Raw genomic sequence first — 19,274 nt, 5'->3', positions numbered from 1 at the left:
TTCGTTCGAGTAGCTTAGCACAGCAGTTGTTTCTTCCACTCCAAATGGATTGTGAAAAACATGCAATCGAAGCATAAAAATCACATCCACCAAAATGGCCAAAACCAAATCAACACGGCACAGGAGCAAAGGGAGCCTTTAATCATACTGGCTAGACAGTAGTGGCAAAGAGAGATCAATTGGATCTGTGTTGGATCATAGGACAAGGTGGCCACGACAGTCCCCAAAAAAATACGCACGGTGTATTCCGATATCGGGTGTTTTATCAATATGCCGCGAAAAAATATGAAACTAGAGGAGGAATCCCCGTCCGAAGAACGTCGCACAAACAAAGCGATCCGTAGTCCGTCCGATATGGTGGACCTGCTGGTGGCCCCGTGCCCGACGTGTAGTCACTTTACATAATGAAATTCGAACGTTTTCGTTTCGTTTGTGCACACACACACACAGTGCTGCCAAGGGCCAACAGTAGTCAACGTTCAACCTCCTCGAAGCTATTGGTTTTCCTAGTCCCCGTGGGAATCGAGTCGAGTCGGGGTTCGAGTGGCACCGGGCCCGGTACATGAGGGCCAATATTTTATTGGCATTTGGATCTGATTTGCATCGCGGTGGATCACGAACCAGCGCGTTGGAAGATGGGTGTTACTGAGACATCGTGGGGCGGTAAGGGTCAGGTGCGAGGAGAACCCGGTTAGATCATGTTATGAAATAATGCCGAAAAAATCGAAAAAAAAAAATCATTTTTCTACTCTTTTTTCGAGCACACGTTAATGTAAATCTTCTCATTTAGCAGATTTTCCCTTAAACTAAGTGTCAAAAAGTGTTTCTGGAAGTTAAAACCTTTCATGTTTCTCAGCCATGATTTGCAGTAGTATGTTTGCATACTTCTGTTGCGAAACACTCCCAGCTGTGATATTCATATTCATGACATATTGAACAGTACACGAAGCCACTTGAATAAAGGCTCTTGGGCACCTCGATACTCGTACCCTCACCCACACCGTCACGAAATTCCACTTTGTGACGAGTGGGTACCAATCGTTTCTCACCCAAGCTTGTTGGTGCCGATTTTCCATCGTACATTCCCATCGGAGGACGGCGTTGGACACGGATGGATCAGCAGGGTGGAGCAACGGCAGAGGGAGAGCAGTAAAAGAAATAACTATTAATCCACATGCCCGTGTGAATGTGTGTGAGTGTGTGTGTGAGTATGTGGAATGGCTTTGGCATTTCTAACGGAAGCAGCATCGAACGTTGTGAAAAGCCAAGGATATCAGCGCACCATCGCGTCGCAAGGTGTCGCAAGCGGGCCAATCCGGGTCCTCCCGAGTCCTGCAACTCCTTACGGCTGTACGAAAGACACAGAGAGGGAGAGGTAAGGACACGGGGCTATTGATTGTGGTGCGAAGGTGTGAAGGTGCCGGTTTGCGAAAGTGCCTGGCGTGGTGGAGAACGCAATGACGACGTATCGGTTGGAAAAGTCAAATAGTGCATGATTGTATGTGCTGTGTCACGTGTGCCAGTAGGTGGAAGGTGGGAAAGAGGTGTATGAAACATTGGAATTACCTTTGGTTTGATGTGTGAGCGTATGTGTGTGTGTGTGGTTATTCTGCACAATGACTTATGATCGTGCGGTGCTGCCCTCTCAGTGAGTTAACAAATGATTTTATCGTTCGTTCGCTTTTGTGAACGATTTTAGCTTGCGGTATAGAAAAGAAGGCAAAAAAGAACAATTTGTGGTTACAAAATCGATTCAAAAACATAAAAAAATCAAATTAAGAATGATTTTCTGTTCAACTAAAAGTGGTAGCTAAAGAGCAACTAACAGAAAATATTAATCGACGCGTTGCTGCTCCTGACTGCGCCTAAAGGTATGCAATGGTGCTACAGTTTGGCAAGTTTAGTGTTTCTAAGAGTTACTAACTTTTTTTATGGTAAGCAATGAGCAACGTTTGATATTCTCTGGGAAATATCGGTTCTAGAACTTTGCCCGAAATATTGAGTTAGAGTGTCTTTTTCTTCTCGTTTTAAAAAAAAATACTCAATTCAACTCTGATTTAACAACCTTTATTATTTCCACAACTCTACTGATGAGTTCAAATTTACAGAGCGTATCCCTTTATTGCGCCTCCGCTGCAAATGTCAGCCAGATAATTCCATTACCGGTCAACCAAACACCAAAAGGACGGGAAAGGATGGGCCACCAAAAAGGGATTTGCTCGGTACGATTTGACATTAAATAGCAAGAAATATTGTGCACAAACTAACGGTGCCAAACATTAGTCACCGGGGATTAAACTTACTTGTGTGTGTGTGTGAATATTGCTGCGTTTCAGGTTCCACAGTTTTATGGTTCCGTCGGGGTGTTCGGCTGTGTTTTCGCTGCGTAATGTCCGCGGCCGTAGTGTACCGAGGCCAGTAGCCGCCCGATTGATACATTATCCAAATGTGCCAACGCTGGCACGATGGAAAGGTCAATAGTGGCAGCACCGGCACCAGCACCAGCTGTATTGCTGGTCAGCCGATTGGTCAGCTTAAGCCCATATTCCCCGTGTGCAATAACAAACTGGATGGTGGACGGTTAAGCAAAGCGACACAGTAGGACCGACGGAGGACGAAAGGCTAGCGTTTATGTTACCCATAAATGGCGTCTCGTTGCGTACACACCGATCCATTCTGGGGCCCTGGCCGGTGTCCCCCTTGAGGGGTGATTGAGATCGATCGGGTAGATAAGAGGGAAAAGGGAAATTAGAGGGGACATGGGGAAATGGATTTCGGGGTAAAAAAAACCATTTTCATTGGTGGTGGGACATTCGGTGTGTTTTGCGTTTTGCTTCTTTTGCCCCGGTCCTACAAGCTCAAACTCCGGCGGGAGTTCCAAAGTCCTCAGCTTTGCCGATGTCCACCGGGTCACTCACACAAAAAATGCACAACAATCCTACTTTGCCGCTTTTAATGTGGCCCTCGGCGACTTTGATTTTACGATTTATGTCAGCGGGCACCGATGGACGGTGTTGGAGGGTGTTTCGTCGTGGTCCTTGGCGCAGTCCTCAGCGTTTCCCAGGCAAGGCAGGGATGGTTGTAATCCATCGACATCTTTATAGTAACAGCATTTATATGTTTTCGATGGAAAACTTTTTCGGGGTCGGAACACGGAATGTCTTGTTAGAAATGTTCTTTATTACTGCACATTGTATGTCTTCTTGATCAACTAAATTCTTCTATTTATTCTACCGCAGAGTGAAACAGTTGCATCGGTGGTGGCGGTGGTGATGAGAATGAATGCTCAATAAAACGAAAAACCATCATTGTTGAGTCAATTAGTGTATTTAGCGTCCCGAAAATCGTTCCCGTGTTCATGACAACTCGTAAGCAATTCCCAATGATAGGTTTTAATCCAGTGCAGTGCTCCAACCTGACCTAAGTATTTGTGAGTGTAAGTGTGTGTGTGTGTGAGTATGTGTTTTATGTTTAGTGTGTAAATGTGTATAATGCAGTGCAAAAAATACGACTTAATATCAAATGTTCATACCTAAATGTAAGCAAAAAAAAAGAAAGAAAGTCGTTCCATGTGAAGCGTCAAATTCCTTGGCTCAGTGTGTAATGTGTGTTCGCGAAACCAACACACCGTCACGCCAGTGAATATGAGCAGCACGGAAAAGCCCGTCAGCAAATTTGGCCGAGGCAGCGCAAGCGGCTACCAACAAAATCCAGTGCTTCCGGGAATGGGCAGGTTAAATTGAATTAGTATCAGCAGGGAAAATCCCGTCCCACTCTACATTGACGAACCGGTGCGTCCAGTGTGTGCGTGTGTGTGTTTGTTTGTTGGTTAATTTCCCCCCTCAAAGTGTAGCCAAAAAAAGAAAGCGAAGGTGTTGAGTGCAAATCGGTGGGAAATTCCTTCCAGCTCCGTGCGAAGGGTGTAAATTTAAATTTACACGAAGGTGAAATATATCCTCTGCTTCCGTCACGGAAACGTCATCCCGGGCCGAAAACATGCCGTTCGGTCGGAAATCCCCGCTGGAGGCACTGGCCATGCCCGGTGCCATTATTGCGTACAAATACAGCCAGTTCCGGCAGCGCCGCCGGGAGGCAGCGAATCGGCGCGTGACGGAACGGGAGCTGTCGGCACTACACACGAAAATTGTAAGTAATTTGCTTTTCTTTCTTTTATTGAGTAGAGTGAAAGGGAAATTTGTAATGTTTTTCCCCTGAGAATGAAACTGATTCATCAAAAAACATTTATAAACACTGTTGAGAGGGTTTTTCTATACACTATAACGTAGATAATCGTGATTCGATTGAGCACAATTGCATAACTTTAGGCGACAAAGTATGAAATTTGCGAGCATCAGCTACTAATTTTGAATGTTTAGTTTTTTTTTGTATAAAATTACTGATGTATGTGTTTTTAAGCCGATCTCGTGGTACAGTCGTCAACTCGTAGGACTTAATAACATGCCGGTCATGGGTTCAATCCCCAAATAGACCGTTCCGCCATACGTAGGGCTGACTATCCTGCTATGAGGGGTTATCCAAGAGTCACTGAAAGCCAACCCGACAAGTGTTACAGGCAGGTCTTGACCGACAACGGTTGTTGAGCCAAAAGAAGAAGAAGAAGAAGAAGAAGAAGAAGAAGAAGAAGAAGAAGAAGAATGTGTTTTATTCTGATCTTGATTAAATTGAACATTATTCGCTTTAACCACACAATTAAATTTTATTATTCGTCCCGTCTCTCAAAAATCTCTAACAAATCTCCGACTAGTTGTACTAAAAGCGTTAGACGCCTAAAGGTATACTTTGATTAGATTATTATAATACCGCCCTGTATACTAATTTTGTAACGTTTGCTATATCATTATGGGATTGCTATGGCATTGCGAATTCGTAACACAGTAGCTTAGTAAGATATTGAAAACTAACCCATGTTGCATACCTCTAGGCGCTCATAACGCACTGAAAATGGGAGATACAAATTTACGAGTAAAGGTTTTTTGGGTGAGTAGCTAAGAGTGAAAGGGCGATGTAAAGCTCGAAAAGAAGTGAAAAATATCAACTTTCACAAAGTTTGGTCGCAAGCGCATAATAGAGACCATTTTGACCAGATGCCTTCCACTTATCAATCAGGGAACAAAAGGCTCTAAAAACGGACAAAAGCTCCCTATTTCTAAGAAATCTAAACCGTTTTTGCTCTTTCTGTCTCTTGTTCTATTCCTCTCTCTCTATCTCTCTCTCTCCCTCTCTCTCTCTTGTCTTACATTCTTTTAACAAAAGAAAAAAAAGTACCTTTTCCTTATCCATCGGCCCGAAGCGTAATTTATCCGATCCCCTCATTGGAGGCGTTTTGACACGCGACGCACATTCCCTGGTTCTTTCGGCTGACGTTCACACCGGTCTCCGGTGTGATAAGATTGGCGATTGACGATGATGGTGTGTGTGTGTGTGTGTGTGTGTGTGTTGGTGGTTGATAAATCAATTTCTCACTCACGTCACCCGCGCACGGTAGCAACAGCAGAGCGAACAGCATCCCGCGTCTATGTCAGATTGCCCCCGGAAACAACCAAAGACGCACCCGGCACGGCCCATCCCACGGCCGACCTGGGTACTGGGAAAATGTAAAAATAGTTCACTGCTGCTCTCTGTGTGCCGCTGTGTGTGTGTAATAGGAGAAGCATGGGAAAAAGCATCGAGCTGCCTGCCATGTGTGCTATGTGTGCCCACCCACATGTCACGAGCCACTGATCGGCGTTAGCGAGCGGTCCACTTTTCTGCCTTCCACGGGATCAAACCAATCCCGTTCAACCTCCTGCTTCCCTTTCTTCCACTTTTTCCGCAACCAGGCGTGTGGTGAAAGTTGCGCCATCCCGTGCGTGTGGGTTGAGAGAATCCGTTGTCGAACTGCCCTGGCATTGACGACGGATAAGCTTGGGCCGAATGGGCTTTCGGAACGGAATGGGGGGAAAAATCACGTTTGGTAAATATTTGCCATTTGTGTGTATACAGCTTTGAGGGGGTTGGGTGTGTGTGTGGGTAGGTTGTTGCTGTTGTGGGACGGGAGTTGTGGGGGACTGGAAGAAATGAGAAGCACCGTTGAAGCGGAGGAGTATAGTTTCGATGGAGCTAGACGTTGTGTCGCAGGGACACAGTGCCATCCGATACGGCGCTTTTCATCGTGCTTTGTGTGTGTGTGTGTATGGGGACGCGATGTTTTGCATTTGTAATTTTATTGTTCATCCCACCCCTGGATTTTTCCCGCTGATGGTGGAAGAAATTACAAAAGCTCGATAGTGCGGGAAGGCACGATGATGATGATGATGATGACGATGGGGTGTGATGAATATGAATTATTAGTCGCCGCAGGATGCGGTTCTAGGTTTGGTGGTTTTTAATGAGAAGTGTGAGGATTAAATTATAATTTTTCCATGATGAAGGCTGTTTGTAAAGTTTATTTATTGCCTTGTTATCATGTGCTCCAAAAAAGCGATAAAGTTTTCGTAAAAAGTATTATAAATAATACTATTTTCGAATTGTCGATGTTTGGTGGCTCCACTGTGTCTGCCAGTTTTCGCCTTCTTCACCAAGTGTTTGTGTAAGCTGCTCTAGATTGACATAGCGCGCGCACACACACGCTCTCCCATACTGCTTCTTCGATGGTACACGAGACCTTTGCCATGTGCGTGGTCGGTGTGCAGCCAAGCTTCCCAAAGCCCACGACCAAGAAAGCACGGAATTGGTGGCAAGTGCGTCGATTTGGGCTATAAATAATTTCTTCTCCATTTCTGCGTTGGCAGAGGTCGCTTTTTTTCGCCCTCCTTCCAATCCAGTAGAAGCTCCCTCTCTCCTAGAAATGGTTTACTCCAGCTCCAAGAACTGTGCGGTGTGGGTCATACCCGTTGGAACATTTCTATTTTCTCGCCGAGCGTAGGTTGAGCCGGTGCGGCACTGCACAAATTGAATGATCTAACATTACAGCGCGATAGCGCGGAGAGAAACAAACGACTGCCAATGGTACCGAGGAAGGGCCGGTTCTAGTGAAATGAAATCCTAGCAATGCGATCGCTCGCTCGTGGAAGATTTATCCGACAACGTTGCGCAACATTGGAAATTGGTTGGAAACTGCATTAGCGAGCGAACCCTGGCGGCCCGGACGGCGGAGAGTTGGGCGGCGTTGAAAGATGTTACCTTTTCCCGGGAAGTGGGAGTGATGTGCATGGGATTGTCATTCGTTTACGCTAATGAGCCCCGTTTGTCTTCCCTGGTGACGGCACAATCAGTCTTGTATTTTGAGAGATGCGTTGTCTCCGAAGCCTGACTAACGAAAAGGCCATGCTGTTGGCAAGTCGATGGCATTGATAAATTCAATAAATTTTGATTATTATTTTGATGAATAATGTCAAAAGAAGAAGTCGAAATGTTTATCAACTTACTTGTTCAACATAATTTGCAGAAAAAATGTTGAAAAGAGTAATCCTCCGATTGTTGTGTGTGTCGATTATTTTTATAGTTCATATTTTTTCCCTTTTTATCCTTATTTTTCATCTCTACACAATCAAATTATTATTTTCATGGTATTTGTAGGTTAAGTGTACCAATTATGGTTATAAGGAACACTATTTTTGCTCTAAAACAGTCTACTTGCATTCTAAAACCTTGGAAAGATTTTTCATTTCAAATATGAATATTTTAACACATTTGTGCTTCATTAGTTCCATGCTGGTCACTTCCGTTTGTTAAATATCACCCTTTTAAAGAGTGTTGCCAAGATGTGGAAATTAGATGGGGGGAGAGATGTAGGATATTAGCGATTTTCAAGCACCTAACCATAATTTTATCTCAAAATCATCATTTTGGTGCCACATATTAGTTATTTAACGACTTTAAATAAAAATTTACCATGATTTAATCGAAAATATGCCTTTTTTCCGTAAGTCGATTATTGGTACAACTAACCTTTGGTACACCAAATATCGCAGTATACCTTGGATTCTTTGTTTACAACTGTCATTTTGGTCGTAGTGCGTAGTTTACAAGTGAACAAATCGGTGTTTCTTGTTGTTATTTTCGCAATATAAAGTGTTATTTTGTGTTTTAAGCATCATTTTAATGTAAAATGATATAACATCGAATAAGTTTCATCGAAATAACCCAGTCTTGAATGACTTTCATACGAAAAAAGGTTTAATCTGAACGCCGCTCGTGTCGTACTTTTGCCAAGTGCGCTCTTATTCTTCTCTGATCGGTAATAAGGGCATAATAGACCAGAAGTATCTTCAAGATAGTTGGGCAATGGCTACGATTCTTCATTCAAACTGATTCAAACAGGACACCCTGATTTGCGCTCCTCTGTGTCTCGTACTGAAACGGTTGCTGACTTTGGTATAGCTTCCAAATGAAGGAATATAAAGAATTGTCAGTAGATATGAAGATATGAATGTCCTGACACGGTGCTATGAGTAGAAGAAGAGCCTAATATTTTAGAAGGATTAGTCCCATCAATTGTGCGATTAATTGAGCGTGGATATCAATACAAATAGTGATACAAAACGGAGACTTCAAACTGTTAATTTTAATTATTTAATGGTATTCACTTATTAATTTACCTGCAGGGAACTTATTACTTCTTGATTTGAATTAAAACAAACTCACAAATTGATTTTTGGTGTTTTGGCTTACAACCACAATTGGTACAGCTATAGCGAATTTCCAGGAACACTATAGCCGTAATTGAAAAATTGAGGTGCAATTTTTAATCGAAATGTTCTATTATTTCGATAAACATTGAGTCGAAATAAATAAAAAAAATCTTTCGTGTTCTACATATTATAGAAAGTCTATGTTTTCTAAAATTCTCGCCTAAAATTTTACCCAATACTTATTTTTACAGCAGTAAAATCGGTATCTTTATGACATTATACAGCCATAATTGGTACACTTACCCTATAAAGAATTTTAATTCGCTTTGCTTCTTAATAATCCATCATTTTATAAAATTTAACGATTTATTTGAATACACTGCTTCATCGCCTCCTGCGACATTACTACTAAAACACTTGACAAGTTAAATACCTGACAGATAACGCTTTACGGCAATCACCTGATGACCAATGTATACAAATGCCATGTACAATTGTGTAGCTAATCACCTTCAATAATATTGTGTAAACTGTCTGCCTCAAAAGAGTATCTTTTTATAAGATTATAAAAAGAGCAAGCGCTGTAGTTGCTCTAACCCATTAGCAAAGCGTTACTCGAAGCGTTACATGTCCATTATTGTATTTCTCGTGGTGTGGCCGTGCGATGAGACGCTATTAAGACCACTGCACTGCTTCATATTTCGATTGTTGCCGTTGTATACAAAAAACAGAACACATTGAGCTGTCATTTATTGTCACGCTTGTCTTTTAATTTTTTCCATTTCCATTTCATTCCGCTTCACTAATAAAACTGCAATTTCCTGGTCATCACCACCCGCATTCCCGGAAACCATTCTCAGTGCTCCAATTCTAGTGAAACTGTGAAACACGTTGAGTAGTCCCCCCCCCCTTGGTGGCAAACAAAATGGGAATCAAAACAGAACGAACGAAATCGTAAAACCCCTTTTGGTTGGTGCAATCCTTTCGACTTTCCCAGACAAATAAGGGACTTTCCTGAATGGTAAAGAGAGACGGAGGAGGACAAAAAGAAAACTCTCATCTAGAGCTTCTTTTTTGCTGGCTGCTTGCTGCGTTTGCCTTCCCAACTCCGGGAAGTGTCATCCGTCAGCAGCAGTGTCAGGCGGAGCGTTCGAGCGTCGTGCAGCCAGCTCGTGCTAGCTGTCGGCTTTCTTTCCGTCCACGCGGGAGACATAAACTTCCTCCGGTGGAACGATAGGGTGGGATTTTCGTCCCGTTCGCTGCATGTTTTCTCCCCCCCCCCCCCGCAGTGAGTGTGTTTGCTGACTTAATTTGTGTTTATCGTAAATTAAGCACAGGGATTTGTGGTGTGCAAAGAAGCTAGCCCAAAGGGAATGGGTTTTTAGCACAAAGTAAATTAGGTCCATTTTGCTTCTGTTACAATGTGTTATTTTGCTTGGAAGTAGCAGCTTAGTACATTCGTGTAACACTCTAGCCAGGTAGAACGATTTATCATTCCAGGCCCAATAAATACATCTTCCACAGCTGGTGTAACATTTACATTCATCATGACAGTCTGATAAATAATTACACACGTGATAAGTAACGCAATTTTGCTCTCCGTCTTTTTTTTTTCTCGCAATTCATCATTCCACCAAACCACCACCCACATCTCGCATCTTATTTCCTTCAATTCCATTCCAATATTCTACCACTTCCTGTGTGGAACTGCCAAAACAGCGCTCAGCGTTCGAGTGTAATTTTTCCATGAATTTCCCCGTTACACGTACAGTTCCTATCAACACCTCATTTCCGGGAGCCATTCCCGATGCCACCGTGTGTGTGTGTGTGTATGTTTGTGCTATCGCACATTTCGGCTGATTGGTTGGTTGGGCAATAAATAATGAAACAAAACGGGTTAACCGGCTGTAAGCGTAGAAGGTGAAAATGTGAAAAAGGGGAACCGTTTCTTGAAGATTTTTTTTTGCTGGTTTGCTTGTTGAGAATTTAATGAGACTATCAGTAGGGCAGGTACTGGCTGTAATGCTCGCGAAAGAGGGGTATGAATCGGGGCCCATTATGTAGCGCCCCGGTCCGCCTCTCGTACATTATGATGTGGTTATGGAAAGGTACGGTGGTCTTGTGGTTTTTTTCCTTCACTTTCTTTCCGTCCCGGTCCGACCTTCGACAGCGGGCTATGAATTTTTGATAAAAATGTACAAACCGGGAAGCAAACGACAAGCATCGCATAACGTCCTGCAAAACTTACCACAGATTCCCCCTTACCCGTTCTTGCGCCACTTCAAATGAGGTCTTTTTTTTCGGTGTGTGAGTGTTTGGGTTTAAAATTTTACAATTTATTATTAATTTGCATAAGAAACCTACCTACACACTATCGTGCGCGGCAGCTTCCAACCACCAGCCTTGGCGGCCTTTACCTGGAAGCTGGGCGCAGCATTTTGGCATTTTAGGATTTTCGCTGCACCGGCAGTTGCTGTTGCTTTTGCTGCTGTTCGTGCGGCATCAGATTCTTCCCGAACGGTGGCTGCGGGTTGGTGCTGAGGTAGAACTTACCGCGCAGCGTCCGATCCGTGTACATGCCCATAAACACTTCCCGCGTCATGGTGCAGTTGTTGGTGTCTCGGGTCGAGCGGCTCGCTGCACCCGAGGCCGGAGCGTCGGTCGGTTCGCACCGCTCGCAGAGGAAGCCTTGCGGGCGGGTGAGTGATTCGGCAAAGTACTGCCAGGCCCGGGCATGGCTACAGCCAATAAATACACCGAGCCAACGGTTTTTGGCCAGCTCCTGTTGGGCGCAGCCCGGCTGCAGCGGGACGCCACCGTTCGGGTAGAAGTCGACGTGCCCGAGCGGCCACGGGTAGCCTAGCAGGCCGCCGTCCGTGTGGATGACGTCGACGAACTCCGCATCCTTGGGGCTGAGACGCTGGGAGGCACGCTCAAACACGTACAGCGGGAAGGCCGGATCTAAACCTGGACGAGTTGGAAAGAAAGAATAGAAAGAACTTATCAACGTGAAGGACACAACCGGGTCGTAATGTAATTAATCAAAAAGTCCTCCCTTCTACGTTCTTCAACGCCATGTGGTGTCCGGCTTGTTTTGCTCTTGCTCCCGCTAAGATTATTGCTCTAGTTTTCTTGTCTGGAAGGAACAGCCCAGATACTCTTCTGTGCCCATACTTTGCGTTGATTTATAGCCCACCGGCAAAAGTTTTGATGGCGAACGTTTTGGACGTCGCGATCGGTAATGGGAAGCCACCCAAACCCCGATGCGCGATGTATGAAGAAGCTTTTATCGGGAGGGAGGCGGCCGGCTTCTGGAGAGCTTTTTAACCCTGCGTTTTATGGCGCTCGTACGCCACTCGTACCCAAACTATATATCGAGTGGCAGTTGTGTGGCCCCCGGAATCCAGGTGCCAGGTCGAATGGGGGGTGGGAAAAAGGTCAGCGCCACACAGTGCTCAAAGAAACTATCGTGTGCCGTTCTTACGACGCTAGACCGAATCGAAATGGACTCGACAGTGGCTCTGACGGCGTGCACTGCTACCGTACTGAGAGGACCTGGGGCGGGTGAAAGGACCGGCCCGAATGGAATGCGAGCAATAAATAAATAGCGTATAAATTTTTATCGTCATTTCCTTTGCCGCCGGTTGGGCGAAATAAATGGCCTGTTCTCCTGGCGGTTTCGATTCTCGGTGATGGGGACACACAGACAAACAGAGCAGAACAGAGTAGCACAGTGGCCACAAACGATGATATAGTTTGGTTTTGGTTTGGTCCAGGAGGCAGTTTATTTAGTGTTTTTGTTTTGTTTTTTGAGGCGAGCGATGAGCCAGCCATCGAAATAGTTGGAATACACTAATGATTGATCGATTTAATATGATATTGATAGGATGTCTAGGGCTGGCGGCTGGAAATAGTGGATAGTAGAGCTGGGAATGCGTTTCACGCGGAATTTAGGAACGGTTTGGGCTTCGTTTATGAGCTTATGATTTATTCGGTTTAGGGGAGTAGGGGGCACGATGCTTAAGCTGAATATTGTGGTTCACTTTTTTCTGTGTGGTCTATTTTGCAGGGTTTCTTGAGTTGGTTTTTCCTTTTTTCAATGCTTTCATGACTATTTTCTGAGAGTATTTTTGAATTTGTTTCACGTTTTGTTACTAGGTATTCTTCTTTTTTCATAGAGACAAACCAACAACAAATTGAGACACAAGTTCAAAACTACGTAAGAAATCCTCAACAATCACTGGGAAACCTATTATTTAATGCAATAGTAAAAAAAAATTCAACTAAAACAGGAAGTTAATTATAAAGTAAGCAAGTCAGGAAAAATGAATAATATTTGTCTCTATTCAAATTACCAGCTTCACAGTGGCGACATCTACCATGGTAATTTGCGCTAAGTTTTATGTACAGTACACGCTCGGTAATCCGTACCTGTTTAATCCGCAGTTTTGACAATCAAATTCAATCAATCGGTCAAAAGTAGTGTACTATGATTAAAAAGGTAAATAAATCTTTCTGTTGGCACGCTAACGACCTCGTACATTTTGACAGGCGATTGTTTACAAAACATCAAGCTGTATACGATAGCTCAAATAGTTGGAACTAAAAACACCAAAGGGCACCTGTTAGATAAGGACAAAACGATATCCGCAAATATGCGACAACTAGCTGGCCAAGCTTAGGGCAAACTAGCTAAGTTCGGCTCAAGCCGCTAAGTAGGGTCAAATAGGGCCAAGCAGATCAGCTGATCGAGGACCAGGGCGCCATCGAAAATTGTCAGTAGCAAAAGATAAAGCAGAAAGGAGAGGATGCAGCTACTCTACAAATTGTTACCAGGCTTAATAACATTTAAAAATTAGTGCAAAACTTTCTATCCAGAGTTATTTTCCTTGTAATGTAATGTAATAATCAACTCATAAACCGAGACATAAATAAGAATTTAAAATCAATCAAGTTAGTGCGGATACCGAGCGTATACAGGTGTCCCCCGAGATACGACCACCGACAAACCGACGTGACACTTCGAACAAAATGAGCTTCAAAAGTTGTCTCCTTATTTCAAATGAAAATACGTTAAACACTAGCGCCATCTCTATAATGATTCGCTTACTACACTGACACAGAGAGGAAACTGCTAAAACCCCTTTTTGTTTTTCTTCGCAAATTCCAATGCGTATTGTTTTATGTACTTCTCACATCTTTTGCATTGATTTGGAAACTTATAAAATGATTTTCCTGGGTGTTTTGTCCAATAATTCTCACAAAATGTTGCCTCACACTTCCTTCGCCATTTGTATTTAGAAAAGTTGTTTACATCGAAGCAGCAGTGAACAGAGCTTACTTTGACAGAAGTGTTCGCCTCACTGGTAAATGACAGTACTTTCGTGTGGGACACTTTTGTAACGCCAGTGTCATGTCGGTTTGTCGGTGATACGACTGTATTTGGGACCGAAAAAATGTCCCAAAGCAAGGCGTAAGTCGAAAAAGTCGTATGTCGAATATCTATGAATACTAAGTTTATAACCGAATTTGAAGAGTTGGAATTTATGATATCGTGCATTTTATTTGAAATAATGTTCGATAATGTAATAATTATATTTTAAAAGCCGTACACAATATAGATATTCAAGATAGGGTAATTGTGGAATCTTTGGAAATGTGTGTATAACGATTATCAGCCCAGAAATTCATAAAAATACATCAATTTCTTGTCAATGACAACTTTTAACTGTCAAAATCAAAATCGTCGTATCTGCGAATCGTCGTAACTCGAGGGGGTCGTAACTCGGGGGACGCCTGTACTGTAATCAGAGCATTTTTTGTCTCTCTCTCTTTGTCTTTCTTTCACCATCACCCACATGCACACGAGGTGTCAAACGCCAGCTGCTCTTAGAGCGAATGCTTTCAGTTGGGACACTTTCCAAATGTTTACACCAGCTTGTACTGTCCTTTGATGATGAAGAGAATCACTATCTTCAAGGTTGGAATTTTTGGAAATTTTGAATTCGTTAAACCAAAGTAAAAATGCTGAGGAATAGGGACTTGAAACTTTATATAGTATTTAATTTTTCGGGATTCATGACACTATTTTGATACCCTTTACATATGATTAGCTATAAGGGAACATGTTGTAATGAATTAACTACAGGTGATCCCCGAAATAAGACTGTATTTGATCTTGAAATTGAAATTGAAAAAATGTCCCCAGGCGTAAGTTGAAAAAGTCGTTGGAGTGAAGAGTTGAAGAGTCAAAATCTATGATATCGTGTGTTTTATTTAGAACAATTTTCGATAATGTATTAATTTTACTTCAAAAGTCGGTTACATGACATAAATATTCGAGATTGGGTAGTTGGGGAATCTTTATAAATGTGTATGTAACGGTTATCAGCATAAAAATTAGAAAAAAAACATCAATTCTTTATAAATGATAGCTTTTAACTGTCAAGGGTCGTCTCGAGAGGTGTCTCGAGGGTCGCCTGTATTACAAATGTAGAAGAATTATTTACATAGGCTTGCAATTTGGTCACTGTTTGACAATTGAACACAGTTTGAAATACAAACGCTTAAGAGTAATATGGCCTAATAAGCATGGCCTTTGCACTTCCAGTTTCTCTATTTATTAAATTCTCATTTAGTGCAGGTTCTTTTGAAAATGTTTCAGCATCAAATGGGACTAATTTATGGGCCAAAATGGCTGAAAAGTAATTCAATTATTCTTTAAAACTACAATAAAGTTAGTTTGCATGCTTTATGCTGGAAAGAGCAGTAATTTTGGATAATGAAGTACATTTAAACGGCTTCCCGGTCTCATCTGTGAAAGCTTGTTGCGATGGCTTCTGAATAATGCACAATCTTCTTGAAGAAAAAGGAGAAAAGCCTATTTGCTTTACAACGAAGGCCTATTTATGGTGCAAGAAAGTTTTCGACACTGTTTTTTTTGCAACAAAGAAGAAAGAAAGGGGAAACAAAACGCGATACAAAATCCACTAGTCCAGTATGTGTGTGTGTGTGAGGCTGTATGCTACCTCCTGCATCATTGAAACAGATGAACTTTTGTTACAAGCTGCAGTGGTGTAGCGCAAGAAGTTTGAGGTTCTTTTTCTCCTTAGCCTTTCCCCCAAAGTTTCCCGGAACGGGCAACGTCCGGAACTTTTCTCCATAATGAACCGGGACGCTGTGGAAAAGTGTGGCCACTTTATCATTTTCCCATTGCCTTTCCCGGAGCTTACGGTGGCGGCGTTTTACCATTGTTGAATCTGCCCGCTTGCCCAAAGCATCGCCGAGAACGGTTGCTTCCAAGTTTGTTTAATCCCACGGCTCAACCCTCCCCCGAACAACCAACCCAACCAACCCAACCCAACTTACCGGTGATGCGGGGCAGCTTAAGGCCCCACTCGTTCAGCGTTTTGCCAGCGAACCCAGCCACCTCCGCGCCGAGGCTGAACCCGATCAGGTGGATCTTCTCGAGCGGAAACTCGGACAGCACCAGAAACCGCACGAACCGTGCAATGTAGCGACCGACGCGCGGCCCATTCTGCACCGAGTTCACGTACCAGGGCAGCGCGGTGAGCGGGCTCCAGTCCACCAGCACCACATTGTAGTCGTCGGCGGCGAGCAGCGCGTCCTTCATCTGTTTGCTGCTTTCGCCCGCCCCGCCCGGCGCCCGCTCGGAAAAGCCGTGCAGATAGATGACGAGCGGATTGGTGCGGTTCAGGTGGGACGCCCGGAGGTGCTTCTTGTCCGACACGAACAGGGTGTCACCGGTGTCGGGGTTTTGGCTGCGTGCCGTGGGGAGATGTTTGGAGACGTATTAATGGTTGCATATTGTCCGACTTGCCAATTGGGTTGCCGTGCGGTCTTACCGTGTGAAGAGAAAGAACTGTATATCCTTCGGCTCCCGGATGGGGCAGCAATTATCACAGTCGCCGCGGGGCGCCGGCGAGTACATCAAAGGCAGACCACCTAGAAGATGGGATGGGAAGAAGAAGGAAATGATTATTTGATGGGTTTCAAAATGGAAGCTTCGAGGCAGAACGCTTTAAAGTTTAGAGCAATTTCATCCTACATTTTTATACGATTTCTATCTCCCGGCATTATCTTTGTCCATAAATTGCCACTAATTATATGCAAACACACATCAAATCCTCAGCTAAATTCCCCTTCCGAATTAGGGATCATGTTTGCGTGAAATCTTTTTCGGCAAATCATTGCACAAATCTGTTATTTCCCTTGTATTTTTTGTGTGTGTACGTCTGGCGTGTGATTTTAGGAAATTTCTCATACCAAAATGCTTCACTGCCGGACAGTTCCAGGTTTATGGTCTCTAGCACCCCCCCCCCCCCCCACACACTCTGCACACCTTTATGATGACACGAACAGCAACAGCAACAACAAAAAAACACGAACCAAAATGTCATTCCTACGAGTTCCATTAGCTAATTGGGAACGGAACTGGAACCCGAAAAAAAAGAAAACACAAAACCGATGAGTAACTGTCGGTGTGGAGCTCGGCTTTTTTAATTATATTTTTATACCTGGCCAGGCAAAGAAGGGCGCCGCAGGGGACTGGTATACTGCTTCCAAGAAATATGATAGTCCGATTTGGTACACAAATCTGGAGTGGGAGTGTTTGTGCTGCTTTGAAAATAGCAGCGATAAAGTAATTAGTTTATATTGCTTCGCAAAAAAACAGACACCAAAGGACACAGAGTTGTATTTCCTGTGCACACCTGCGTTCGGCGTCAATTGGGAAAATTAACTTGAACCTAAATCAATAGCGCACACCAAAAGGAGTGCTTTTCTTCAATGCTGCCTGTCCAAAAACTTCCATCTTGACAGGTGGTGAGCAATGTAATCGAATTAATTGGTGGATGGATAGGGAACTTTCAAATGCAACATCATCACCACCATCACTTCAGCAGCAGCACCAAAAAGCAATCGACGCTGCTAAATTTCCCTTCCTGACCTGACAGCAGTTGTCGCAATCTATCGAGAACATGTCGCCAACAACGACACACAAACACTCCTACCGGGTGACATCGTGCAATGTGTTCGTCAGTCAAATTTGTCCCCGGAAGTGGGCCACCATTGCAGCAAGAAGCACGGCGACACTGACACAGTGCTCGTTGGGCATGTTTTGCTTTTCTCTCTCTCTCTCTCTCTCTCTCTCTCTCTCGTTCTTTTGTGTGCTTCTCTTTGCTTTTTACTGTTGATGGAAAATGCATTATGGAACTAGTTGTGGACAGACTGGGCTGTCTTGTTCCCCCTCCGGAGGTATGCAAAGAAGCAACTAAATATGGTCTAATAAAGGAACAAGGCAGAGGACCAAACAAAAAAGAGAGAACACGTAATGGCTGTCAAAGACTTGTCACGATCGCCCACAATCGAGGTGAGACGACACCAGAGTGCAATGGAAAAGTCGGCGGTGGCGATGGTTTCAAGCTCGAAAGCACTTCCCTGTGTGTGTGTGCTCGCGCTCGGCTTGTTGCCAGCTAGGGCTAGGTTGTGGTTTTTGGAAGGTACACAAAGAATAGGTTTTCCGTTTTTTTTTTTGGGACAGAGATGCCTGGAAGATGAATTCTTAACCTAGATTTTGAGTCAGCCTTTCACTGTGGCAAAAAGAGCACACGGTGGAGTAGGAATTGCACCGGAAGGCCCGGTTTGTCGTTGCACATCGTTTGCTGCATTTCATTAGTTTTCAGTGGTGTGTTCTAAAAAGGAAAGAAAAAAGAAACGACAGCTGAGAACAAGGATGCTGTTTGTTTCGTTTGCTTTTGGGATCTGGTGTCTGGAAGGCAAACAAAAAAGAAAGGAAGCATTCTTTTTGTGCCGCATTTTCAGTTAGTTTTGTGCATTAGTGCATACGTGCGAAACGGTCGGATTCGATGTTTGTTGTTTATGTTCGTGTTTCGATTTGTGTTGTTTGTTGTTGGATCAAATGCTGAATTTAGGTCACTGTTCCTGTTCGATGTTTGATTCTTGTTCCTTTTTTAGATGGCTTGTTAAAGGATTAGCGTTGTTTTTGTAGCTTATTTATACAGCTCCGGGATTGGTTTTTAGCTCATTCCGCCTCCTGAGGTTGTGTTTAGACCTTAAAACGCCTAAAGATATGCAATATCTTTAAATTAGAATATTCGAATAGGATACCAGGATTGAAAGAGCAATTGGAATTTTGTGTCTTGTGGAAGCATTTGAACTTTGACATAGTAACGTGTATTGCATACATTTAGGCGCTTACTTGAGCAAACTTGAAATATACATAGGAAAAAATCTTTTTTTTTCGTTATATAATTTGACGCATTGTAATTTACTACTAATTTTCATCAAAACAATTGTTATTTGAAAATAACACCAACACCCATAAAAGTTATTCGTAACACCCGATCATAAATGGAGTGTGAAAACCCCGCATCGCCCACAGGTCAACATACTCCGCTGCTGTCACTGAATAGCACGACCGGGTTGAAAAACAACTAGCGCATTTCCCCGGAAAGAAGCGCATTTCCTCGCACCCACCCTTTCAATAAAGCTAACTGCAAGCCTACAGAAGAAGGAGACAGAAAGCGCCTCCGAGACTGCCAGACCCAGGCACAAAAACAAACCAAACACAAAGAAGAGAGTGGGAGGGTAACGGTTTTG

The 19,274-nt window shown here is 43.5% G+C and overlaps 2 protein-coding genes across 7 annotated transcripts in view; one reads left to right on the top strand and one right to left on the bottom strand.

Annotated features, from left to right (window-relative positions):
- LOC121600687 (secreted protein C) overlaps positions 1-19,274 on the top strand; it is a 50,048-nt gene that overhangs the window by 3,794 nt on the left and 26,980 nt on the right. For all 3 annotated transcript variants that reach the window (XM_041929537.1, XM_041929536.1, XM_041929538.1), the window contains exon 2: positions 3,240-4,146. In XM_041929537.1, coding sequence (XP_041785471.1) covers positions 3,997-4,146 — 150 coding nt within the window. In that variant the 5' untranslated portion in view covers positions 3,240-3,996. The remainder of the gene's footprint in view (positions 1-3,239; positions 4,147-19,274) is intronic.
- Positions 1-19,274, bottom strand: part of LOC121600689 (lipase member H) — a 43,979-nt gene that overhangs the window by 11,960 nt on the left and 12,745 nt on the right. For 3 of the 4 annotated variants that reach the window (XM_041929543.1, XM_041929546.1, XM_041929544.1), the window contains exons 3-5: positions 16,499-16,598; positions 16,002-16,414; positions 10,954-11,600 (exon numbers count right to left, since the gene is read on the bottom strand). In XM_041929543.1, coding sequence (XP_041785477.1) covers positions 11,080-11,600; positions 16,002-16,414; positions 16,499-16,598 — 1,034 coding nt within the window. In that variant the 3' untranslated portion in view covers positions 10,954-11,079. Of the gene's footprint in view, positions 1-10,953; positions 11,601-16,001; positions 16,415-16,498; positions 16,599-19,274 lie in introns of those variants that run through there. The other variant, XR_006005864.1, reaches the window with a different exon arrangement.

The sequence above is a fragment of the Anopheles merus genome, chromosome 3L, assembly GCF_017562075.2.
Source record: "Anopheles merus strain MAF chromosome 3L, AmerM5.1, whole genome shotgun sequence".
In the NCBI taxonomy this organism is placed as follows: domain Eukaryota; kingdom Metazoa; phylum Arthropoda; class Insecta; order Diptera; family Culicidae; genus Anopheles; species Anopheles merus.
The sequence above is the reverse complement of the archived record's forward strand: the minus strand, read 5'-3'. Positions and strand labels throughout refer to the sequence as shown.